Source organism: Pelodiscus sinensis, chromosome 4 (genome assembly GCF_049634645.1).
Source record: "Pelodiscus sinensis isolate JC-2024 chromosome 4, ASM4963464v1, whole genome shotgun sequence".
In the NCBI taxonomy this organism is placed as follows: domain Eukaryota; kingdom Metazoa; phylum Chordata; order Testudines; family Trionychidae; genus Pelodiscus; species Pelodiscus sinensis.
The window spans coordinates 122,516,561-122,537,078 of NC_134714.1; the positions used below are offsets into that span (position 1 = coordinate 122,516,561).

At 44.4% G+C, this 20,518-nt stretch overlaps 1 protein-coding gene across 10 annotated transcripts in view; it reads left to right on the top strand.

Moving 5' to 3' along the window:
- PPP6R3 (protein phosphatase 6 regulatory subunit 3) overlaps nucleotides 1-20,518 on the top strand; it is a 144,496-nt gene that overhangs the window by 72,659 nt on the left and 51,319 nt on the right. For all 10 annotated transcript variants that reach the window (XM_075928324.1, XM_075928323.1, XM_075928320.1 and 7 more), the window contains 2 exons: nucleotides 2,087-2,202; nucleotides 3,478-3,563. In XM_075928324.1, the coding sequence (XP_075784439.1) occupies nucleotides 2,087-2,202; nucleotides 3,478-3,563 (202 nt within the window). The remainder of the gene's footprint in view (nucleotides 1-2,086; nucleotides 2,203-3,477; nucleotides 3,564-20,518) is intronic.

The window sequence follows — 20,518 nt, forward strand, 5'->3', positions numbered from 1 at the left end:
ACTTGTCCACATGGAGACACCCAGGAAAATAATACAAATTAACTAAAAGTAAAGGTATGAATATAAAGTGGATTCATTAAACTATATTGAATTAAGGCCATTTTAATTCTTTGAGTATCCACATGGGTTTAATGCATTTTAACTCATTTACTTTAACACCGTTAGTTCATTCGAAGTAATTTTTTGGGGTGTCCCTGTGTACACAAGCTTTTTGTGCAAGGTATGGCTTCTGAGTTTTCTTTCTCCTGATCTACCCATCTAATTGTTATCCTTGGTACCAGATGTTAGGTAGTGTTGCTCAAATCTAGATGTTTGTCTAATTTGTAGTTCATTTCTGGAGGTTAGGTTAGTTTTAGCTTGTCTAATCAGTTGTCCTTCAGTTCTGCAAGGTGTCATTCTGGGTGTTGCTGTTTCCAGTTCCTCATCAGGCAGGTTGTCCAAGGTGTTCCCCTACCCAGGCTTAAGGCCTAGGAATTTCTATCAATGTTCTTAAACTACAGTCCCATCTCTCTTGTGGAAGTTTGTTAGCTTTTGTGTTAGGGTAGCTATGAGACCAAATTTACAGAACGTGGGTATATTTTTTTTGTAGCCTGAATTAAGGTATTGTCTTATTACTCTTAGTCCACGTTCTTACTTACAGTGCCAGAGATCAATCTTGCATTTGATTTAGTAGTCTAGTAAGGATCTGCTAAATCAAACACTGAGATACCCCTGGTTGACACTGGTGCTCCTCATTTCACAAGGAGTAAGGGAAATCCATGGGGCGCATGTTTCTGTTGACCTTCCATTGTGAAGATGGTGCCAAGCTGAGCTTAAGGTACATCGACTCAACTACTTTATTTACACAGCTGGAGTTGCTGACCTTCTGGGCCCAGTGTAAACATGGCCTTAGAGGTTCAAAACTCCTCTTCTGGAATGCTTTTCACTTAATACTTTGACACCTTTCCTCAAAATTAATATTTTAATGTCCTGTGTGAGCATCTAATAGTAAATGGATTTTCATTCTTGTCATATTAACTTGACTCAAAACTTTTGTGGAATCAGTATTATAACTTGAATAAACATGTCTGTCTGTCTCTGTCTCTTTCTGTCTTTCCCTCCCTCCCTCCAGGGTTTTCTCAGTGTTTTTAGTAACCCCAAGTATTCCAGACCTGGACAAAATACAGCCTTTGGGCCAGATATGGCCCGTAGAGGCAGCTGGGAGCTCCAGGCAGACTCCCCTGAAGCCCCACGTGTTGCTCAGAAATGCAGCTGCTGGGCCGCGTTTCTGTTTCAAAACTTGAGGGAAGGCGCTTCAGGAGCTGCCCCCAACACAATCCCATTGGCCAGTTTCTGACTAGAAACCAGCCATTGGGAGTTGCTTGTTTAAAAAGCAGACAGCCAAGAAGAGCCCCACCTCCTCTCCTCTGCTCAGTTATTCACTGATGCACATGCTGTCTGGGAAACATTTTAAGCTCTGCAAGCAGGCAGGAAGGCAGGTTGGTTTGGCTGCTGGCTGGTAATTCTCTTGGCCACAGCCTGCCTCTGGCACCTCAACCCCTCCATGTGCCAACCCTCCCCCCCGAACATACCCAGACACTGTCCCCGCTCTTGCGCCTATACCCCTTCCCACATCTGGCACCTCAATCTCCTGCCCCAGATCACAATCACCTTCTACCCTAGGTCACGTCCCAAACCCTTGCACTCCAGTCCCTTGCCCTATGTCATAACTTTCTCCTTCACCCAAACTCCCTCCCAGACGCCAGTCTGCCTCCTGCATCCCAATCCCTTACCCCAAGCTCCCCTCTGCACCCTACCGCCATCCCAGACCCTGCATCTCCTCCATTAATATCATGGAAGAGTGTAGCCCTTGACCACTTTCCAAAATCTTGGAGTGGTACCCTCCTCCCAGCAAAAATTATTGCCCATGCCTGAACTATTCACTACTCATTCTCCTGATGAATATTTAAAGTACTTTTGCTTCCCCGCTTATCTGGTCTAACTTTTTTTGTGTTCCTTGGGTTTATAAGCTTAGTATTCCAAAACTATGAAATACTTCAAAAGCCAGCTATTCAGGAAGATGAATATTTGACCTTCTCTTTTGCAGGGTTGAAGGAGGCAGGCGGCATGGCTATATGGGTCATTTAACAAGGATAGCTAACTGTATTGTGCACAGTACTGACAAGGGGCCAAACAGTGCACTAGTACAGCAGCTTATTAAAGGTAACATTAAATGTCTTCAGGTTTGTTTGACCATTCTGTTAACTGGTTTTGTAGAATTAAATTGTGCAAGGAATTTAAGACAGCTTTTTAGAGGGGCTTTGTTTCCAAAAGCCCTTTGTCCAAGGGAAAGAAGAAATCCTCTTACTGTTGGAGTAAGTCCAGGTAATCTATTAAACTAGGACATGCTTGGATATGACTTGCTCTAACCAAACTTAGTGAAGCAGTGCCATACTTGCCTCAAACAAATGTGAACAGAGGCGGCCTGCCCTAATGAAAACTACACTGAATCAAGCATCTTCTGTTGGAGAATGGCTTATTTATAGAGATGCTTCTAGAATAATTAATCTCTCCAGCATAGGCCTTCTCACTCTCAGCTGTACTTTCTTGCAGTGTTAATCTTTCCTGCAGGTTACTCCCACATCCCTTGTATTCATGTACAGTTACAGGTGTATTGCACTAAGGATGTTAAGTAATGGTTAACTTACTAGTCGAGTAGTCGATGGAATTTCCATTGACCACTTGATAGGCACTTCCACATTCCTCCATTGAAATGTAGAAGAGTCCCTAGTGGGGGCTTTTGTGCATTTCAAAGTGGCAGCGCAGCATGGAGCCCGGGGTCAGCAGGGACCTCAGAGTCCCCCGCTCATCCCAGACTCCATGCCGCACTGCCAGTTTGAAATGCCATGCAGAGCTGGGGTCAGCTGGGGACTCTCCAGCTGACCGTGGTTCCGCATGGCATTTCCCCAGAACCCAGGATTAGGTGGGGACTCCCCAGCTGATCCTTGGTTCTGTAGAAATGCTGTGCTAGAGCCAGGCTTCATGCAGGACAGTGGTGCACAGCTGAGCCGGGGATCAGCTGTGCGGCACTGCCCCTTTGATCGCTGCCTAGGCATTTCAAAGGAGCAGCCACACAGTTGATCCCTAGCTCGCTGTGCAGTGCTGTCTCTTTGAAGTATCCTCTCTTCTCCCTCCCCCTTTTCTGCCTCTATCTGATAGAGGCAGTAAGAAGGGGAGGGGGAATCAACTAGTCCTTAACATCCCTATATTGCACCAGTGAACCACTGAGACTGTCACCTAATAGACTAGCAGTGTCTACCTGAAAAACCATACCTTGTTTGAATGCTCGGTGCCTAATAAAATTTTCAGTTGCATGTATAGCGCAACATGTTCTGCATTAATTTTTTGCAAGTTTAACTTTAGGAGTGAGAAGAGAGTGAAAACTAACTGCTTTGAGTGACATTGGTACTAAAACCTTTTTTCTTCATTTTATTCTAGAGCTTCCAGATGATGTCAGGGAGCGATGGGAGACATTCTGTGCAAGCTCCTTAGGCGAAACTAACAAAAGGAACACAGTGGATCTGGTAGGTTTTATAAGATGAATTTTTGAAAGTTAGTGCTCTTATGAGATAAGCTTAAAAAACGAGTGGACATGTAGCACCTTAGAGACTACCAAAAAAAATACAGGTAGCATCATGAGCTTTTGTGGGCACAACCCACTTCTTCAGATGATAAATATGGAGCAAGAGGCACAGGAGGACAAATATAAAGCAGATAGAGTGGTGGCCAGGTGAGAGGGGGGTGCCCTGTCAATTAGTGTCCATGCAAAATGAGCCTAATAGAGTGGACTGTAAGTGTCTGATGCTTAGCTTTTGATGTCATTTGGGTGTTGACTATAACAAACCCATCCAAGAGATGTCTTTGTTCAATGCCTGGCTAAATGTATCAGATTTGCATATGAAGACCAGTTCTGCAGTTTTTCTGTCTAATTGGTTCCTGAATTGGTTAAAATGGGGGGCTGTAGGTGATGACTCGTGATGTTCTGTTATGTTGTTCGTTGGGCCTGTCTTGAAGCTGATGTCTGTGTACTCATCTGGCTCTATCAATCTATTTTTTTCACTTCTCCAGGGTGGTATTTAAGTTTTAAGAATGCCTGATAGAAATCCTGTGAGTGTTTGTGGTAGGGATGTAAGAACTTAGTTGAGTCACTACTTGATTACTTGCTTCCCTCCCTCACTCCCTCCCCCCGCTGCCTCTGTATCGGGGCAGCAAGAGGGGTGGACGCAGAAGCTGGTGTTGGTGGGGGGAGTCGGCTTAAAAACTGGTTTTCCTCCCCATCTAGCACCTGTCTGGGTGGGGAGGCAGAGGCACAGCGGTCCAGGACCCGAGTGCTGAGTCCCAGCTTGCGCCAGTTGCTGAACCTATTCCCATTGCAGCTCTGCCTTTTAAATGTAGTAAGAGATGATGCCTGGCCCAGTGGTCCGGTAAGTAGAGTAAGACTGCTGGGGGATGAGAGCTGAGGAAACATTGTTCGAGGTCAGTCATAAAGATGTTGGCATATTGTGGAGCCATGTGGATGACCATAGGTGTGCCGCTGACATGAAAGTAGAAATTGCCCCCAAATTAGAAACTAACATAACGACCATACTGGGTCAGACCAAAAGTCCATTTAGCCCACTATCTTGTCTGCCAACAGTTGCCAATACCAGATGCCCCAGAGGAAAGGGTTACAACAGGTAATCCTCATGTGATCCCTCCCCTGTCACCCACTTCCAGAAAAACAGACTAGGGATACCATTCCTACCCATCCTGGCTAATAGCCATTGATGGACCTAACCTCCACGAATCTTTTCAGCTCTTTTTTGATCCCTGTTAAAGTCCTAGCCTTCACCATATCCTGTGGCAAGGAGTTTCACAGGTTGACTATGCGCCAAGTGAAGAAAAACTTCCCTTTTCCTTGTTTTAAACCTGCTGCCTATTCATTTAATTTGGTGACTCCTTGTTCTTTTACTGTGGGAATAAGTAAATAACTTTTCCTTATCACTTTCCATACCAGTCATGATTTTATAGACCTCTATCATATCCCCCTTAGTCTCCTCTTTTCTAAGAGGAGAAGTCCAAGTCTTTTTAATCTCTCTTCATATGGGATCCGTTCCAATCCCCTAATCATTTTTGTTGCCCTCTTCTGAACCTTCTCAAATGCCAAAAAATCTTTTTTGAGATGAGGCTGCTACCTCCTATACTCAGTATTCAAGATGTGGGCGTACCATGGTTTTATATAGAGACCATAAGATATTTTCTGTCTTAATCTCTATCCCTTTTTTTAATGACTCCTAACATTCTACAGTTAAACTCCAATGGTCCAGCACTCCTGATGGTCCGGCACCATCTGGAACCCGGAAGTGCTTCAGGCAGCCGGACAATTGGAGCTGCTCTGCCCCCGGCTTCCCCGAGTTAGCTGCTGGTCAGTTTCAGCAGTGGCTGACTTGGGGAAGTCTGGGGCAGAGCATCTGGGGTGCTGCTGGGTTGGTCCCTCAGCGCTGAGGGGTGCATCCCCCCCCCACCCCAGACACTTCATAGCCCTCCCTTCTGATATCAAATATGTTGGACTAATCCCGCACCCCCTGGGTCCTAAAGGTGCCATATTATCGGAAGTTTACTGTATTTGCGACGAGGAGTCCTGTGGCACCTTATAGACTAACTGAAGTGTAGGAGCATAAGCTTTCGTGGGCAAAGACCTACTTCGTCAGATGCATGTAGTGGAAATTTCCAGAGGCAGGAATAAATATGCAGGCCAGGATCAGGCTGGAGATGACCAGGTGGATCCAATCAAGGAGGATGAGGCCCACTTCTAGCAGCTGATCTGGAGGTGTGAATTCCAAGAGAGCAGAAGCTGCTTTTGTAGTTAGCAAGCCATTCACAGTCTTTGTTTAATCTAGAGTTGATTGTGTCAAACTTAAAGATGAACTGTAGCTCAGCAGTTTCTCTTTGAGTCTGGTCCTGAAGTTTTTTTGCTGCAGGATGGCTACTTTTAGATCTGCAATTGTGTGTCCAGGAAGATTGAAGTGTTCCCCTACAGGTTTTTGTATGTTGCCATTCCTAATATCAGATTTGTGTCCATTGATTCTTTTACGTAGGGACTGTCCTGTTTGGCCGATGTATATAGCAGTGGGGCATTGTTGGCACATGATGGCATATATTACGTTGGTGGATGTGCAGGAGAATGTACCAGTGACAGTATGGCTGATCTGGTTAGGTCCTGTGATGGTGTTGTTGGTGTATATATGTGGGCAGAGTTGGCACCGAGGTTTGTTGCAAGGATTGGTTCCTGAGTTCGAGTTATTATGGTGCGGTGTGTAGTTGCTGGTTATAATAACTCGAACTCAGGAACCAATCCATGCAACAAACCTCTGTGCCAACTCTGCCCACATATATACACCAACAACACAATCACAGGACCTAACCAGATCAGCCATACTGTCACTGGTACATTCTCCTGCACATCCACCAACGTAATATATGCCATCATGTGCCAACAATGCCCCACTGCTATATACATCGGCCAAACAGGACAGTCCCTACGTAAAAGAATCAATGGACACAAATCTGATATTAGGAATGGCAACATACAAAAACCTGTAGGGGAACACTTCAATCTTCCTGGACACACAATTGCAGATCTAAAAGTAGCCATCCTGCAGCAAAAAAACTTCAGGACCAGACTCAAAGAGAAACTGCTGAGCTACAGTTCATCTTTAAGTTTGACACAATCAACTCTAGATTAAACAAAGACTGTGAATGGCTTGCTAACTACAAAAGCAGCTTCTGCTCTCTTGGAATTCACACCTCCAGATCAGCTGCTAGAAGTGGGCCTCATCCTCCTTGATTGGATCCACCTGGTCATCTCCAGCCTGATCCTGGCCTGCATATTTATTCCTGCCTCTGGAAATTTCCACTACATGCATCTGACGAAGTGGGTCTTTGCCCACGAAAGCTTATGCTCCTACACTTCAGTTAGTCTATAAGGTGCCACAGGACTCCTCGTCGCTTTTGCAGATTCAGACTAACACGGCTACCCCTCTGATACTTTACTGTATTTGGTTTTTTGACTGCCGCTGCACACTGTATGGACGTTTTTAGAGGACTATCCACAATGACTCCAAGATCTCGCTTGATTAGTTGTAGCCAAATTAGTCATTGTCATATTGTATATGTAGTTGGGATTATTTTTTTCAATGTGCATTACTTTACATTTATCAAAATTAAATTTCATTTGCCATTTTCTTGCACAATCACTGAGTTTGGTGAGATCTTTTTAAAGCTCTTCATAGTCTGCTATGGTCTTAACTATCTTGAGCAGTTTGGTATCATCTGCAGATTTTGCTAGTTCACGGTTTACCCTTTTCTCTAGATCATTTATAAATAAGTTGAATAGGATTGGTCTGGGGACAGACGTTTGGGGGACCCCGCTAGTTACCTCTCTCCACTCGGAAAATTTATAATTTATTCCTACCCTTTGTTTCTTGTCTTTTAACCAGTTATCAATCCATGAAAGAACCTCCCCTCTTATCCCAGGACAACGTACTTTATTTAAGAACCTTTGGTGAGGGATCTTGTCAAAGGCTTTCTGGAAATCAAAGTATACTGTGTCCACTGGATCCCCATTGTCAGCATGAAATCTAGCAGATTAGTAAAACATGATTTCTGTTTACAGAATATATACTGACTTCCCCCCCAACAAATTATATTCATCCATGTGTCTGGCAATTTTATTCTTTACTATAGTTTCAACTAATTTGACTGGTACTGATGTTAGTCTTACTGGTCTGTAATTGCCAGGATCACCTCTAGAGCCCTTTTAAATATTGGTGTCTCGTTAGCTATCTTCCAATCATTTTGGTACGGAAGCTGATTTAAAGGATAGGTTACAAACCATAGTTAATAGTTCTGCAATTTCCCATTTGAGTTCTTTCAGAACTCTTGGGTGAATGCCATCTAGTCCCGGTGACTTGTTACTGATAAGTTTATCAATTTGTTCCAAAACCTCCTCTAATGACACCTCAGTCTGGCACAATTGCTCAGATTTGTCACCCAAAAAGAATGGTTCAGGTTTTGGAATCTCACCAATATCCTCCGCTGTAAAGACTGAAGCAAAGAAATCATTTAGCTTCTCCACTATGACTTTATCATATTTTAGTGCTCCTTTAGTATCTTGACCATCCAAGGGTCCCACTGGTTGTTTAGCCAGCTTTCTGCTTCGGATATACTTAAAAAAAACCATTTTGCTATTGCTTTTTGAGTTTTTGGCTAGCTGTTCTTTAGACTCCTTTTTGGCTTTTTTTATTACAGGCAGTCCCCGGGTTACGTACAAGATAGGGACTGTAGGTTTGTTCTTAAGTTGAATCTGTATGTAAGTCGGAACTGGCGTCCAGATTCAGCCGCTGCTGAAACTGACCGCCAGTTCTGACTTACATAGAGATTCAACTTAAGAACCCCAGGCATCCCCAAGTCAGCTGCTGCTGAAACTGATCAGCAGCTGATTCCAGGAAGCCTGGGGCAGAGCAACTCTGCCTCGGGCTTCCTGTAGTCAGCGCTGGTCAGTTTCAGCAGCGGCTGACTTGGGGACGCCTGGGGCAGAGCAGCTGGGGTGCTGCTGGGTTGCTCCAGTAGCACCGCTCCTCGGCGCTACTGGACCAACCCAGCAGCACCCCAGCTGCTCTGCCCCAGGCGTCCTGATTCAGCCACTGCTGAAACTGACCAGCAGCGGCTGAATCAGGACCTGGGGCAGAGCAGCTGGGGTGCTGCCGGGTTGGTCCAGTAGTGCCCAGAGCGGCGCTGCAGGACCAATCGGCAGCGCCCCAGCTGCTCTGCCCCAGGGTCCAAAACAAAAGCCTGGTCTGTCGGGGGGGGGGCACACTAGCTGCGCCCCCCCCAGCAGACCAGGGACACGGGGAGCAGAGCCGCAGCGGCAGTGGGGTGCCGCGCCTCTGAGGCTTTGCTCTGGCAAAGTCTCAGAGGCGCGGGACCCCGCCGCGGCTGCGGCTTCAGTCCCGGTGCCTGTGGTCTGCTGGGGGGGGGGGGGGGGGCACAGCTAGTTGACTGTCCCCAGCAGACCACAGGCACCGGGACTGAAGCCGCAGTAGCGGCGGGTTCCCGCGCCTCTGAGACTTTGCCAGAGCAAAGCCTCAGAGGCGCGGGAACCCGCCCGGTGCCCCTGGTCTGCTGGAGACGGTCTCCAGCAGACCAGGGGCACCGGAGCAGCTTACGAACGGGGCTTTCTCGCCCCGGAGCTCGCAGGTAGCAATCCGCCACCTCGACCTCCGAGGCGAGAGAGCCCCGTTCGTAAGTGCGGATCCGACGTAAGTTGGATCCGCGTAAGTCGGGGACTGCCTGTATATTTTTACACTTAATTTGACTAAGTTTATGGTCCTTTCTATTTTCCTCACTAAGATTTGATAGCCACTTTTTTAAAAGATATGTTTTTACCTGTGTCTGCTTCTTTTACCTGGTTATTAAGCCACGGTGGCACTTTTTTGGTTCTCTGTTTTTTAATTTGGGGTATACATTTAAGTTGGGCTCCTATTATGGTGTCTTTGAAAAGTTTCCATGAAGCTTGCAGAGATTTTATTTTACTTTTGTCACTGTACCTTTTAATTTCTGTTTAACTTCCTCATTTTTGTAGTTCCCCCCTTTCTAAAATTAAATGCCACAGTGTTGGGCTGCTGAGGTGTTTTTCCCACCACACGGATGTTAAATTTTATTATATTATGGTCATTATTTCCATGTGGTCCAGTTATATTTACCTCTTGGACCAGATCCTGTGCACCACTTTAGACTAAATCAAGAATAGCCTCTCCCCTTGTGGGTTCCAGAACTAACTGCTCCAAGAAGCAGTCATTTAAGGTAGCAAGAAATTTTATCTCTGCATCCCATCCTGAGGTGATGTGTACCTAGTCAATATGGGAATAGTTGAAATCCCCCACTATCAAATTTTTTAACTTATAGGCTCTTTAATCTCCCTTAGCATTTCATAGTCACTATCACTGTCCTGATCAGGTGGTCGATAATATATCCCTACTGCTATATTCTTATTATTGGAGCATGGAATTACTATCCATAAAGATTCTATGGAACATTTTGGCTCTTAAGATTTTTACTTAAATGGTTGCGGGTAAGGACAAAGTCAAAGCTTAGTCACCAGATTTGCAGTGGCATCATCAAGGATAGTGTCCCTTATAACCAGTAATCCATTGTTGTGTAGAATGTTGGTGTAAAGAGCTTCTATATCCATGGTGGCAGGAGGGTGTTCTCAGGAAGATTACTGATGTCTGTAGTTTCTTCATGGAGTCAATGGTATCTCGAAGGTAGCTAGGAGTGTTGGTAGCATACAGTCTGAGGAGAGAGTCAGCATAACCCAGATAATCCTGTTTTAAGTGTGCCAATGCCTGACACGATGGGAAGTCTGGGATTTCTAGGTTTGTGGTTGGGGATTTGGTGCTGTTACAGCAGGGAGTTTCATGAGCAGACAGATGTAGGGTTTTTTTGGTATTCTTTAGTGGGATCAGAGGCAAGAAGCCTGTAGAATCTGATGGATTCCTGTTGGTCATCTGTTCTGTTAATGACTTTTATAGCACCCCCTTTTGTCAGCCTCTTTGATAATGTTAGAATTTTTTTTGAGACTGTGTATAGCATGGTGTTCTGCATGGCTGAGGTTATATGCCTCATGTTTGTTAATGTCGGCTGGTGGATGTTTGTGGAAACAATCAATATAGAAGTTCAGACTGTTACAACCACCAGGAGGGATCCACATAGAGGATTTCCTCTTGTGGGATTGGCATGGGGTATCCTGAGGATTGGTGTATTTAGCAGTGTGTTGGAAATATTCCTTTAGACGGAGAGGGGGGAAATAGGCTTCTAGATCACCACAAAACAGAATCGTATTTGTGGGGGTGGTAGAACAGAGAGAATCCCTGAGAGGACAGAATCTTTTGCCAGCAAAGAGTGTGGTTGAATAAGATGACAGTGTTAGGTTAGTTGAAATATTCTGAGGCATGTAGGAATTTAAGTAGTTTATTGTCCTTTTTCTTCTGTAGGTTAGTGAAGTGAGCATTGTCGATGGCTTGTTGGGTTATTGTACAATTCTAGCCAAGAGGAAGTTTGTGTAGAAGCTTAGTTTGAGAGCCTCTAGTATTGAGAGCTCCGCTGATTAGTTGGTTCTTCATTTTTTTGAGAGTATAGCATAACCTTTTACTACAATCTACATGCCCCATAGATTATTGTAATTTTTTTCACCTGGTGTCCATTGGGTATGATGATCATCTGTTTGCACTTGGATAGAAAGATGTCTGGGTCTGAGAGAGTTTGCTGCTTATAAGGGCATCCTTTTCTCATGTATCAGGGATACAGTTGCACTGCCGCCTTTCCAGCCATCATGCTTCTAAGAATGTCAGCAAACCTTTCAAGTAGCTGCAACGTCCAATTGGCACTTCTCTAGTTTCCTTTGCAAATATGGCTGCCTTATTGCCAATTAATATAGTTTTGCCAGGGTGTTTGGAGTTAGGCTCATTTTATATTGTCTCACTCAAAGTAGCTTCCAACAGGAAGATGTCACTTCAGGGTCTTGGCAACTCCACAGTTGCTTGAAGAATTGAGACCAAGGCAGCATTTTCTGTTAATGATATTTAAAGGCAAAAGTGTCAGTGTAACAGCAATCAGGCGCCTCAATTCAAAATAGGATAAGCTTGATTTCTTTTGTTGTGTTTTAAAGATTATGATCTTTTTTTTAACCGAGGTGCTTGCTTACTTGGGCCTCCTTAAAGTTGTGATTTTTAAAACTTGTCCAAGAATGATTGATTTATTTGTGGGTTCACTTTTGTGGCAATAATTCATTATTAATTTGAAACAAAATGAATAAAGATTGTCAAATCTGTTCTTAATTTATTAAAAATTTCAGATGAGAGCAAAGCAATGAAAGATCTACAGAGAAAAGCAGAATCAAGTTAAATACAGCTGGATCAACATAATGTAACACAGTGTTTTCTGTGTAGTGGTAGCATTCTGCTACTACTTAGTTCACAAATACTGCTCTGTCCACTACTAGCCTAGCAAATCAAGAGTTTCAGGGTGTCATTTAGCTTTTAAGAGGACAGAGTTGAGAGAAATGTTGTCTTAATGAGCCAAAGTCTAAACTAGTTGCATTCTGTAGTATCACACCATGCTCAGGTTCTAAAATACCTGTCTTCTCCTTATTTGACTTAACATGTGACCCAAACTAATTTTCTTCTTAAAAAAAATCCCACATCTATACAAAGTACTCTGAAAACTTATCTCCTTGTGTCTTAAACTTAATCTGAAATTATGGTACTCAATCACTTTGTACATCTAAAAGGGACTAGGACTTCTGTTTATAAGTTTTCCATTCAGAATCAGCCCAGCAGTTTCTAAGAAAGTACATTTATTCACAGCAGAACGCAATGTATGAAATAAAAATACAGACCCCCCCCCCCCCAATGTTGCCTAACAGAGGCATCAAAACAATGAATTCATTGGCTTTCTGATATCTGTTGTGGATACAAACCATAACTGCATTGGTAATTATTCAAGAAAACAATGCATCTTAATGGCGGAGAAAAATGAACTTGTTGTGTTTATAACATTATGAAAATGGCCCACAGGTCAGATCCAGATTACTCTGATCCAGGTTATAATCGTCAGAGCCTCCTAATATTTAGAAATGTTGCATGATTTAGATAATGATATGGAACAATAAAATTGCTTTGTTTGAGAATTTTTTTCCTGAGGTAAAACATCTTGCCACAGTTGTTAATAACCTAACTCAAGAAACATTCATCGAAAATATAGATTGTTAGTGTTGTGCTCTCACGGCCTCCTTCAGCAAGTTTTAAGTCAGCCTAAATGTTTAGACCAGATAGACTACTAGACTATTAACTTTCTTTGATATCAATATCCCCTGTCCCTTTTAAAACTGCATACCCAAAAGAATTCTAACCAAAGTGGAGCCAACCGAGTTTAATACTGGATCTTCTCATGTTCAGTTCAAGCATCTTAAGCTAACTGCAGGACTCTTAGCTCTTCTATAGTAAATATCTTTGAGTTTGACAACTGTAAGTCTCACAAATGGAGGTCTGATCTTTCCGTGTAAACTAACTCAGCTGACAAAAACCCTAAAAAATACAATTTTTTAAGCCAGTTTGCTGTTGGAACTTCATTGAAATAACTAATCATCATAAAGATATTCAATGTGAGTAACTTCTCCTCTTCTATAGTTGTATTGATACTCATGTCTTTTTTAGACTTGGCAGAGTTCAATTTTTTTATGACTTTCTATATTAAGTTTTTTCTATTTTTATCAATTTCAGTTTCACAATTGTGCAAGATGATGGGTTTTAAGCACTCTTTTCCAATTACCTATTTACATTTTCACGGTTTAAGTAAATTACAGAAGGGTTAGACCATGGGAAGTGAAGGAGGGTAAGAGAGAATGATCAGACAGTTTAATGACAAATAGTGAGCTTCCAAATGTTGAAACTTTAGAATAGTTAGAACAGATTATCATCCTCAAATGTTAAAATATTAAAAAGTCCTTAAATTCAGCTCTAAATTCTTAAACATTTTTCTTAATTTGTTTATCTGTACATTTTGATTATTTGTTTGATTTCTTTGTATATGGTGAAATAGCAATTTACTGACATTTACTGATTTTTTTTTAAAGTCTTAATCCCCTTTCAGTCCTAGTCTAATGATGGTGATAATTACTAGGGATCAATAAATTGATTGATTATTAGATTTTGGTGGAGAAAAGGTACACATTTGAATATTAACTCATATATCCTAATAGTAAATTGCTCCATTCAAGAAGACGGAAATTACAGCTAGTAGTGAATATGCAGTAGGTACTTGTAAATAACACTGGCAGCTTCCAACTTTTCTACCAAACTGTAAAAACATTTGTTTTTGTCTGACACCTACTAGAGAAAAGTTCAAATATTGCTCTCTCAATCTAATGCTTTTCTGTGTAAGTGAAGAGTTTTATAAGAATCCTGAAGGGTTGGTTTGTTTGCAGTTATGCCTAAATGTAAATGAAAGCTAATTCAGTTAGTTGAAATTTTGATAAAATGTTTACTTTGGTTTGTTTTCATTTCTGTGTTAAAATGCAAGCAATTTGAAGTTGACATAAGAGCTTTGGGTTTGTGTTTAATCCTAAGTAGATGGGGTTCTGGTAGACTAGAAGGGAAGATCAGATGACATGATATACTCAGTCCCACATGATGATGCCTAATTGAGGTGTAAAACAAGTTTTCAAATGAAAAATATAATGTATGCCCGACTCACATGATAATGTATAAGTAATTGGCAACTTCTTTGAGGCTGTTCCTGTGGGTGTGCCACCTTAAGTACTTAGGTGCCACAGCGCACCTGGCTGGAAGATTTCTATAGCAGTGCTTGTGGATAGGCTGTTTGTGAATGCGCAGTACCTGTCATGCGCTAGGCAGCTAACGCGTATGCACGAACTCTTCAGTTCCTTCTCTGCCTGCACTAGTGCCGGTTGGAACTCACAATGTACTCTGCATTGAGCTCCACAGTTAGCCTTTTACCATAGTGTTTTAGTCAGATTTATTTTTTAAATCATTTTTCTTTTACTCTAAGAAGATAAAAAAACAAAACAAAAAACTTTCTTTTGCGACAGACCACAGAACTGCAAATAAATGGAGGCTCACTGCCTGCCTCTTTGCCCTTGCAAGGATCTCCCACCAAGGGCTCTCCCCTCGGTGTTTTTACTGGTTTTACTACTTTTAATCTTTTTTTTTTTTTTTTTAATCTATCTGAGGAGAACTTTCACAGTGACCTCCTCAGAACCCACCTTCCCTCAGGCATATACCACAGCGGCTGGTGCTCGGATGCCACCTATTTACCGTTTGTATATTTCCCACCATGAAGGGCGTTCGCTTATCTCCACTGCCTGAGGGAGTAACACAGAGTAATTCAGTGTGCTCTTCAGAGCCCTGACAGCCGGAGCAAATATAGTGAGATAAGTTTCAGTTTTAGCTATCTCGCTTGGATGGCCATCTGACCAACTTTAGACTCTGGCTTCCCTGCATCTGCATCCCCGCTTACACTCTCTCAGCGGCGATGTCAGACAAGGCATCCGCAGCTATCTCAGCTGCAGGCTCTGAAACCTCTAAACAGTCTAAGAGGATACATGCAGATGCTAGCAGGGAATCTCCTTCACCCAAGAAAGGGTGATCCCACAACTCTAAGCCAGTTCCATCCCTTGTGGGGGCTTCGGACAGGAGCTTGCCGGGATTGTTATCACCTACTGCGCCTTGAGGGTCCCAAGTCCTGTTGCGAAACAGGCTAGCAAAAGCCTAAGCCCCTTGTGGCACAAAAACTCAAGACAACCCAAGCACCGCCTGTGCCGACTCTGCGCTCAGATACTTCTAAAAATAGCGGTTCTACTAAAGCCCCACACTCAACTTTGTCAGCGTGGGCGCCTGCCCCGTTACCTGGCAAGGCAAAAGGCGCTCAGCCACAGTAACTCCTGCTGCCCATGCCTCAAGCTTATTCTTTTATATCTACAGACCTGTTAATAGTTACCTCTGTACCCACTACTCCACTTTTCAGTATGGATGCCTCTCTGACACTTGCCAGGTTCTCTTCAGCAAATATAACAGCTTCTGCACCTCCTTTATAAAGTGAGGAGGAAGCTGTGTCTCTCTCAAACACTATCTCAGCCACAACCAAGGATGCCTCAGTGGCACCCCAACCAGTGGCTGCCGCCTCTCATGCCCATGCCTCCCACTTGGCCCTGCTGGATCCCTGGGCATTTTTGGGAACACACCAGCAGCAGCAACAATACCATCATGCTAGTCAGGCTCACTCGAGACTCACATTGGTGACCTCCCTAGATGTGTCCAGGGATCAAACACCCTTTCAGTGATTATGACTCGAATGATTATCTCCCCTGCCAATTCAGCTGTCCTCTTCTCCAGAGGATGTCCTCATACCACCACCACCCTCACTAGGCAATGATTTCAGGGCTTTTCAAGACCTTTTTAGAAGGGTGGCTGATGCATTCAAGATCTCATTAATGACCTAGCCTGACACCTAATGACAGCTCACCAGCATCCTACATGCTACGCCAGCCGTCAGACTAGCTCTACCCATGGACCCTGCCCTCATAGATCCTGCTAAACACCTGTGGCAAACACACAGCCTCCATATCTCCAGTGGGCAAAAAGGCAGATAGACATAATATTTTCTCCTCACAGGGTGCGGAGATCCTCTTCACACACCCTTCTGCCAACTCCCTCATACTTGATGCTGCCAACCAGTAAGCCAAACATACCTTGCCAAAATCCACTCCTGCTGATGAGTGGAAATGGCTTGATCTCATGGGTAGAAAAGCCTACTCATCTGCCTCCCTCCAGCTATGAATCTTGAACTACACTGCTGTGCTGGCAAAATATACACATCTCATTTTCGAACAGATTATCCACCTTTATTAAGTACCTTCCAGAACAAACAAGGGAACAATTTAAAGCCAACACAAATGAGGGCTCCCTAATAGCCATGACAGCCCTACAGGCCTCCCTCGTCTCTGACACCACCACTTGTTCCCTTGCAGCCATGGTCATGATGTGGAGAGCATCCTGGCTCCACATATCTAGCTTTCCAAAAGAGGTCCAGACAAGCGTCGAAGACCTCCCACTTGAGGACCCAAAGCTTTTCACAGAGTCAACCGACACTTTGTTGCATCCCATGAAAGATTCCAGAGCCACTCTTTGTATGCTGGGCATCCAGGTTCCTGTGCAGAAACGTAAACAAAATAAGGGCTATACTCAGAGATTCAGACCTGCCTTCTTTACTCAACCATAAAAGCAGTATGATCAGAGAAGGTGACAACACCAGAGCAGAAGGTGACAGTCTGCCAAGCAGCCTACCACGTTCCATTCCTCTAATAATAAAGGTTTTGAAGTTCAGATTGGGAGTTGTCAAATTCATCCCTCCCCTCCTGTCCTTCATGGCACTCCAATATCCACACAACAGCTAGCATCTTTCTATCACCACTAGTGCCTCATAACATCCGACAAGTGGGTGTTGGACATCATAAAGAAGGGATACTGCATATCGTTCCTGTCCATTCCAAAACTCCAACCACCCACCCTGTCCCTCTTAAGGGACCCATCTCACAAGTTTGTCCTATGCCAAGAAATCCACTGCTTTGATGGCGATCAAGTGGCCCCTCCAATACTGCAACATTGGCTTTTATTCCCAATATTTCCACATGGAAAAGAAGTCAGGGTATGGAGGCCAGTCTTAGATCTCAGAGGCCTCAACAGGTATGTCCTTTCCCAACACTTCCGCATAGTTACCCTCTCCATCATTATTCCCTCCCTCAACAAAGATGACTGGTTGGCGACTTTTCGACCTCCAGGATACATATTTCCATGTGCCTACCCATCCTGTGCACAGGAAATATCTTAGATTTACTATGGGTGGACAATACTTCCAGTACATGATACTCCCTTTTGGCCTCTCTACCACACCAAGAGTATTCTACAAGGTACTGCCAGTAGTTGCAGCTCATATGCTCAGGTAGGAAGTGTACATCATTCATTATTTGGACGACTGCCTTATAAGGGCTGACTCCCTTCAACAGACACAAGAATCAGTCATTACCACCATGGAACTCTTTAGATCCGTAGGCCACCATATAAACCTCTCAAAATGTCAGCTTGAACCAACCCAGGTGCTAGAGTTTATAGGGGCTCGATTAGATTGTACCACTGCGTGTCTGCCCCATCACAGATTCCTAGCCATACAGAAGCTTATCCAACTCCATTGCACAGCTCCCCAACTACCTGCCAGAGCATGTCTCCAACTCCTAGGCCGCATGGCAGCAGCCACCACCATAGTCCCTCATGCCAAATTGCATATGAGGCCACTACAACACTGGCTCAGCACAGTATACAGACCATGAAAACACAATCTCCTCAAGTTGCTCTCGGTGCCACTCACCATCAGGAAGTCGCTTCAGTGGTGGTTGAATGCACAAAATGTGTGCACTGGTGTCTCCTTTCATAAACGAGCCCCCTTCTTTTCGATCACCACGGATATGTCCCTACTAGGCCGGGGAGCCCACCTTGAGCCCCTTTACCACACTAGCCTGATGGTTGCCCGCAGAGATCACTCTGCATATCGGTATCCTTGAGCTCCATGCGGTATTCTCCAATTCACCTTTGCAGATTTTTACAGACAACCAATCTGCAATGTTCTACATCAACAGGCAGGGAGGGGCCAGATCTTACCCCCTGTGCAAGGAAGCAGTCCACCTCTGGACCTTGTGCATTGCACACAATGTAATCTTAATTGCCTCACACCTTGCAGGCAAAGACAATACCACAGAGGACTCAGCAGGAATTTTTCGTCCAACCTCAAGTGGGAAATAGATCCCACCATCTTGCACCAAATCTTCCAGTGCTGGGGTTTTCCCCAGATAGATTTGTGACCCATACCAACAAAAAATGCCCACAGTACTGCTCACGAGTCGGCATTGGCTCACACTCCCTGGGAGACTCATTCACAATCCGCTGGGACATAGCACTCCTCTATGCTTTTCCACTGATACCTCTTCTCCATCGGGTGGTCAACAAGATCCGAATGGAAGGGGCAATGTTAACCTCTTAGCCCCAGACTGGACTAGTACACTTACCTGCTCCACATGTTGTTCAAGCGGCCATGGCGTCTCCCTCGCATCTCCTCAACCAGCACTGCAGCCACCTCCATTACCCATACCTCCGCTCTTTCCAGCTCCTGGCGTGGTTCCTCAGAGGCTTACTCTTATAGCATCACAATGCACAAACTGAGTCCAAGAAATTCTCCTCAATAGCCGTAGAACATCTACTTGAAAAGTATACCTGTACAAATGGCAACGCTTCTTTGCTTCATCTCAAAGAAACAACCTTGATACGGCCTCAGCTCCACTACCTGCGATCCTGCAATACATCATGAAGCTTAAGAACTCAGTCCTTTCCTGAGCCTCCCTTAAAGTACATCTCGCTGCAATCACAGCTCTACACCAACCAATAGACAATACATCAGTGTTCATGCACCCCATAACTAAAAGGTTTCTCAAAGGTCTGTGAAACACCTACCCGCCCATCAGACCACCACTCTGCATCTGATACCTCAATCTCCTTCTTACAGCCCTAATGAGAGAGCCCTTTGAACCAATGGCAACATGCTTGCTACTCCACCTCTCCATGAAGGTGGCCTTCCTTGTGGCTATAATATCCGGAAGATGGGTTGGAGAAATTGCGGCCCTCATGATGGGCCCACCATTTATGGTCTTCCATAAAGACCCAGTGGTACTTAGGCATGAATTTTGGGTGAGGCCTAAGATCCCCTCTGCGTTCCACTGCAATAAACCCTATCAACTTACCTGTTTTCTTTCCCAAACTTCACAGCAAAACGCAGACAATGCTTCATACCCTTGATTTCTGCAGGGCCATCATGTTCTACACAGATAGAACCACACATCCACAGAACCAACAGATTATTCATTTCAACTACAGAACCATCTCTGGGACTCCCCATTTCCTCTCAGAGACTTTCCAAATGGATAGTGGAGTGCATAAGACTGGTATATTCAGCCTTTGGCAAAGATCTGCCTCCACAACTTCGTGCGCACTCAACCAGAGCCATGGCTGCTTCAATGGCGTATATCCAGGGCATTCTCTTGTTAGATATTTGTAAATCAGCTACCTGGTTGTCCGCCCATACTTTCATGACCCACTGTACGCTAGACATATACCCATCTAGAGGAACCCTGTTCAGCCACTCCATCCTCACAGTTGTCCATGAAGACATTATGCTGACAGAAGTACCCACCTCCAGTGGACACACTGCTTCATAATCACCTCAGGTGGAGTACCCACAGGGACAGCCTCAAAGAAGAGAGGGTTACTCACCCTCTGCAGTAATTGAGGTTCTTCAAGATGGATGTCTCTGTGGGTTCTCCACCACCTGCCCTTCCTCCCTTTTGCTTTGGTGTATCATCACACATACCCAGGCCTCGACAAACCGTGGTGAGATCTACTCGCTGGCCCCACACCGTGCATGCGCCAGACCAGCACTGCTCATGCACGCAGCACCGGTGAACGGAGCGACCGGCTGAAATCTACTTGCCAGAGGCAAGTAGAAAGAGCGGTTTGTCGAGCCCTGCACATACCTCCTGGGGCAGAGAAGGAACTGAAGGGTTCGTGGCTCGTGCATGCTCTTTAGCTGCCTGCCACATGAGGGGTACTGTGCATGCACGAACAGCTTATCCACAAGCATTGTTACAGAAATCTTCTGGCCAAGCTCACTGTGGCACACAAGCACCTAAGATAGAGCACCCGCAGGGCACCCATCTCAAAGAACCTCAATTACTGCAGAGGGTGAGTAACCCTCTCTTGAATATTTCCAAGGACTTATTGGGTTATTTAGTTACATTGTTTAAAACAAGTGGTATTTTCCA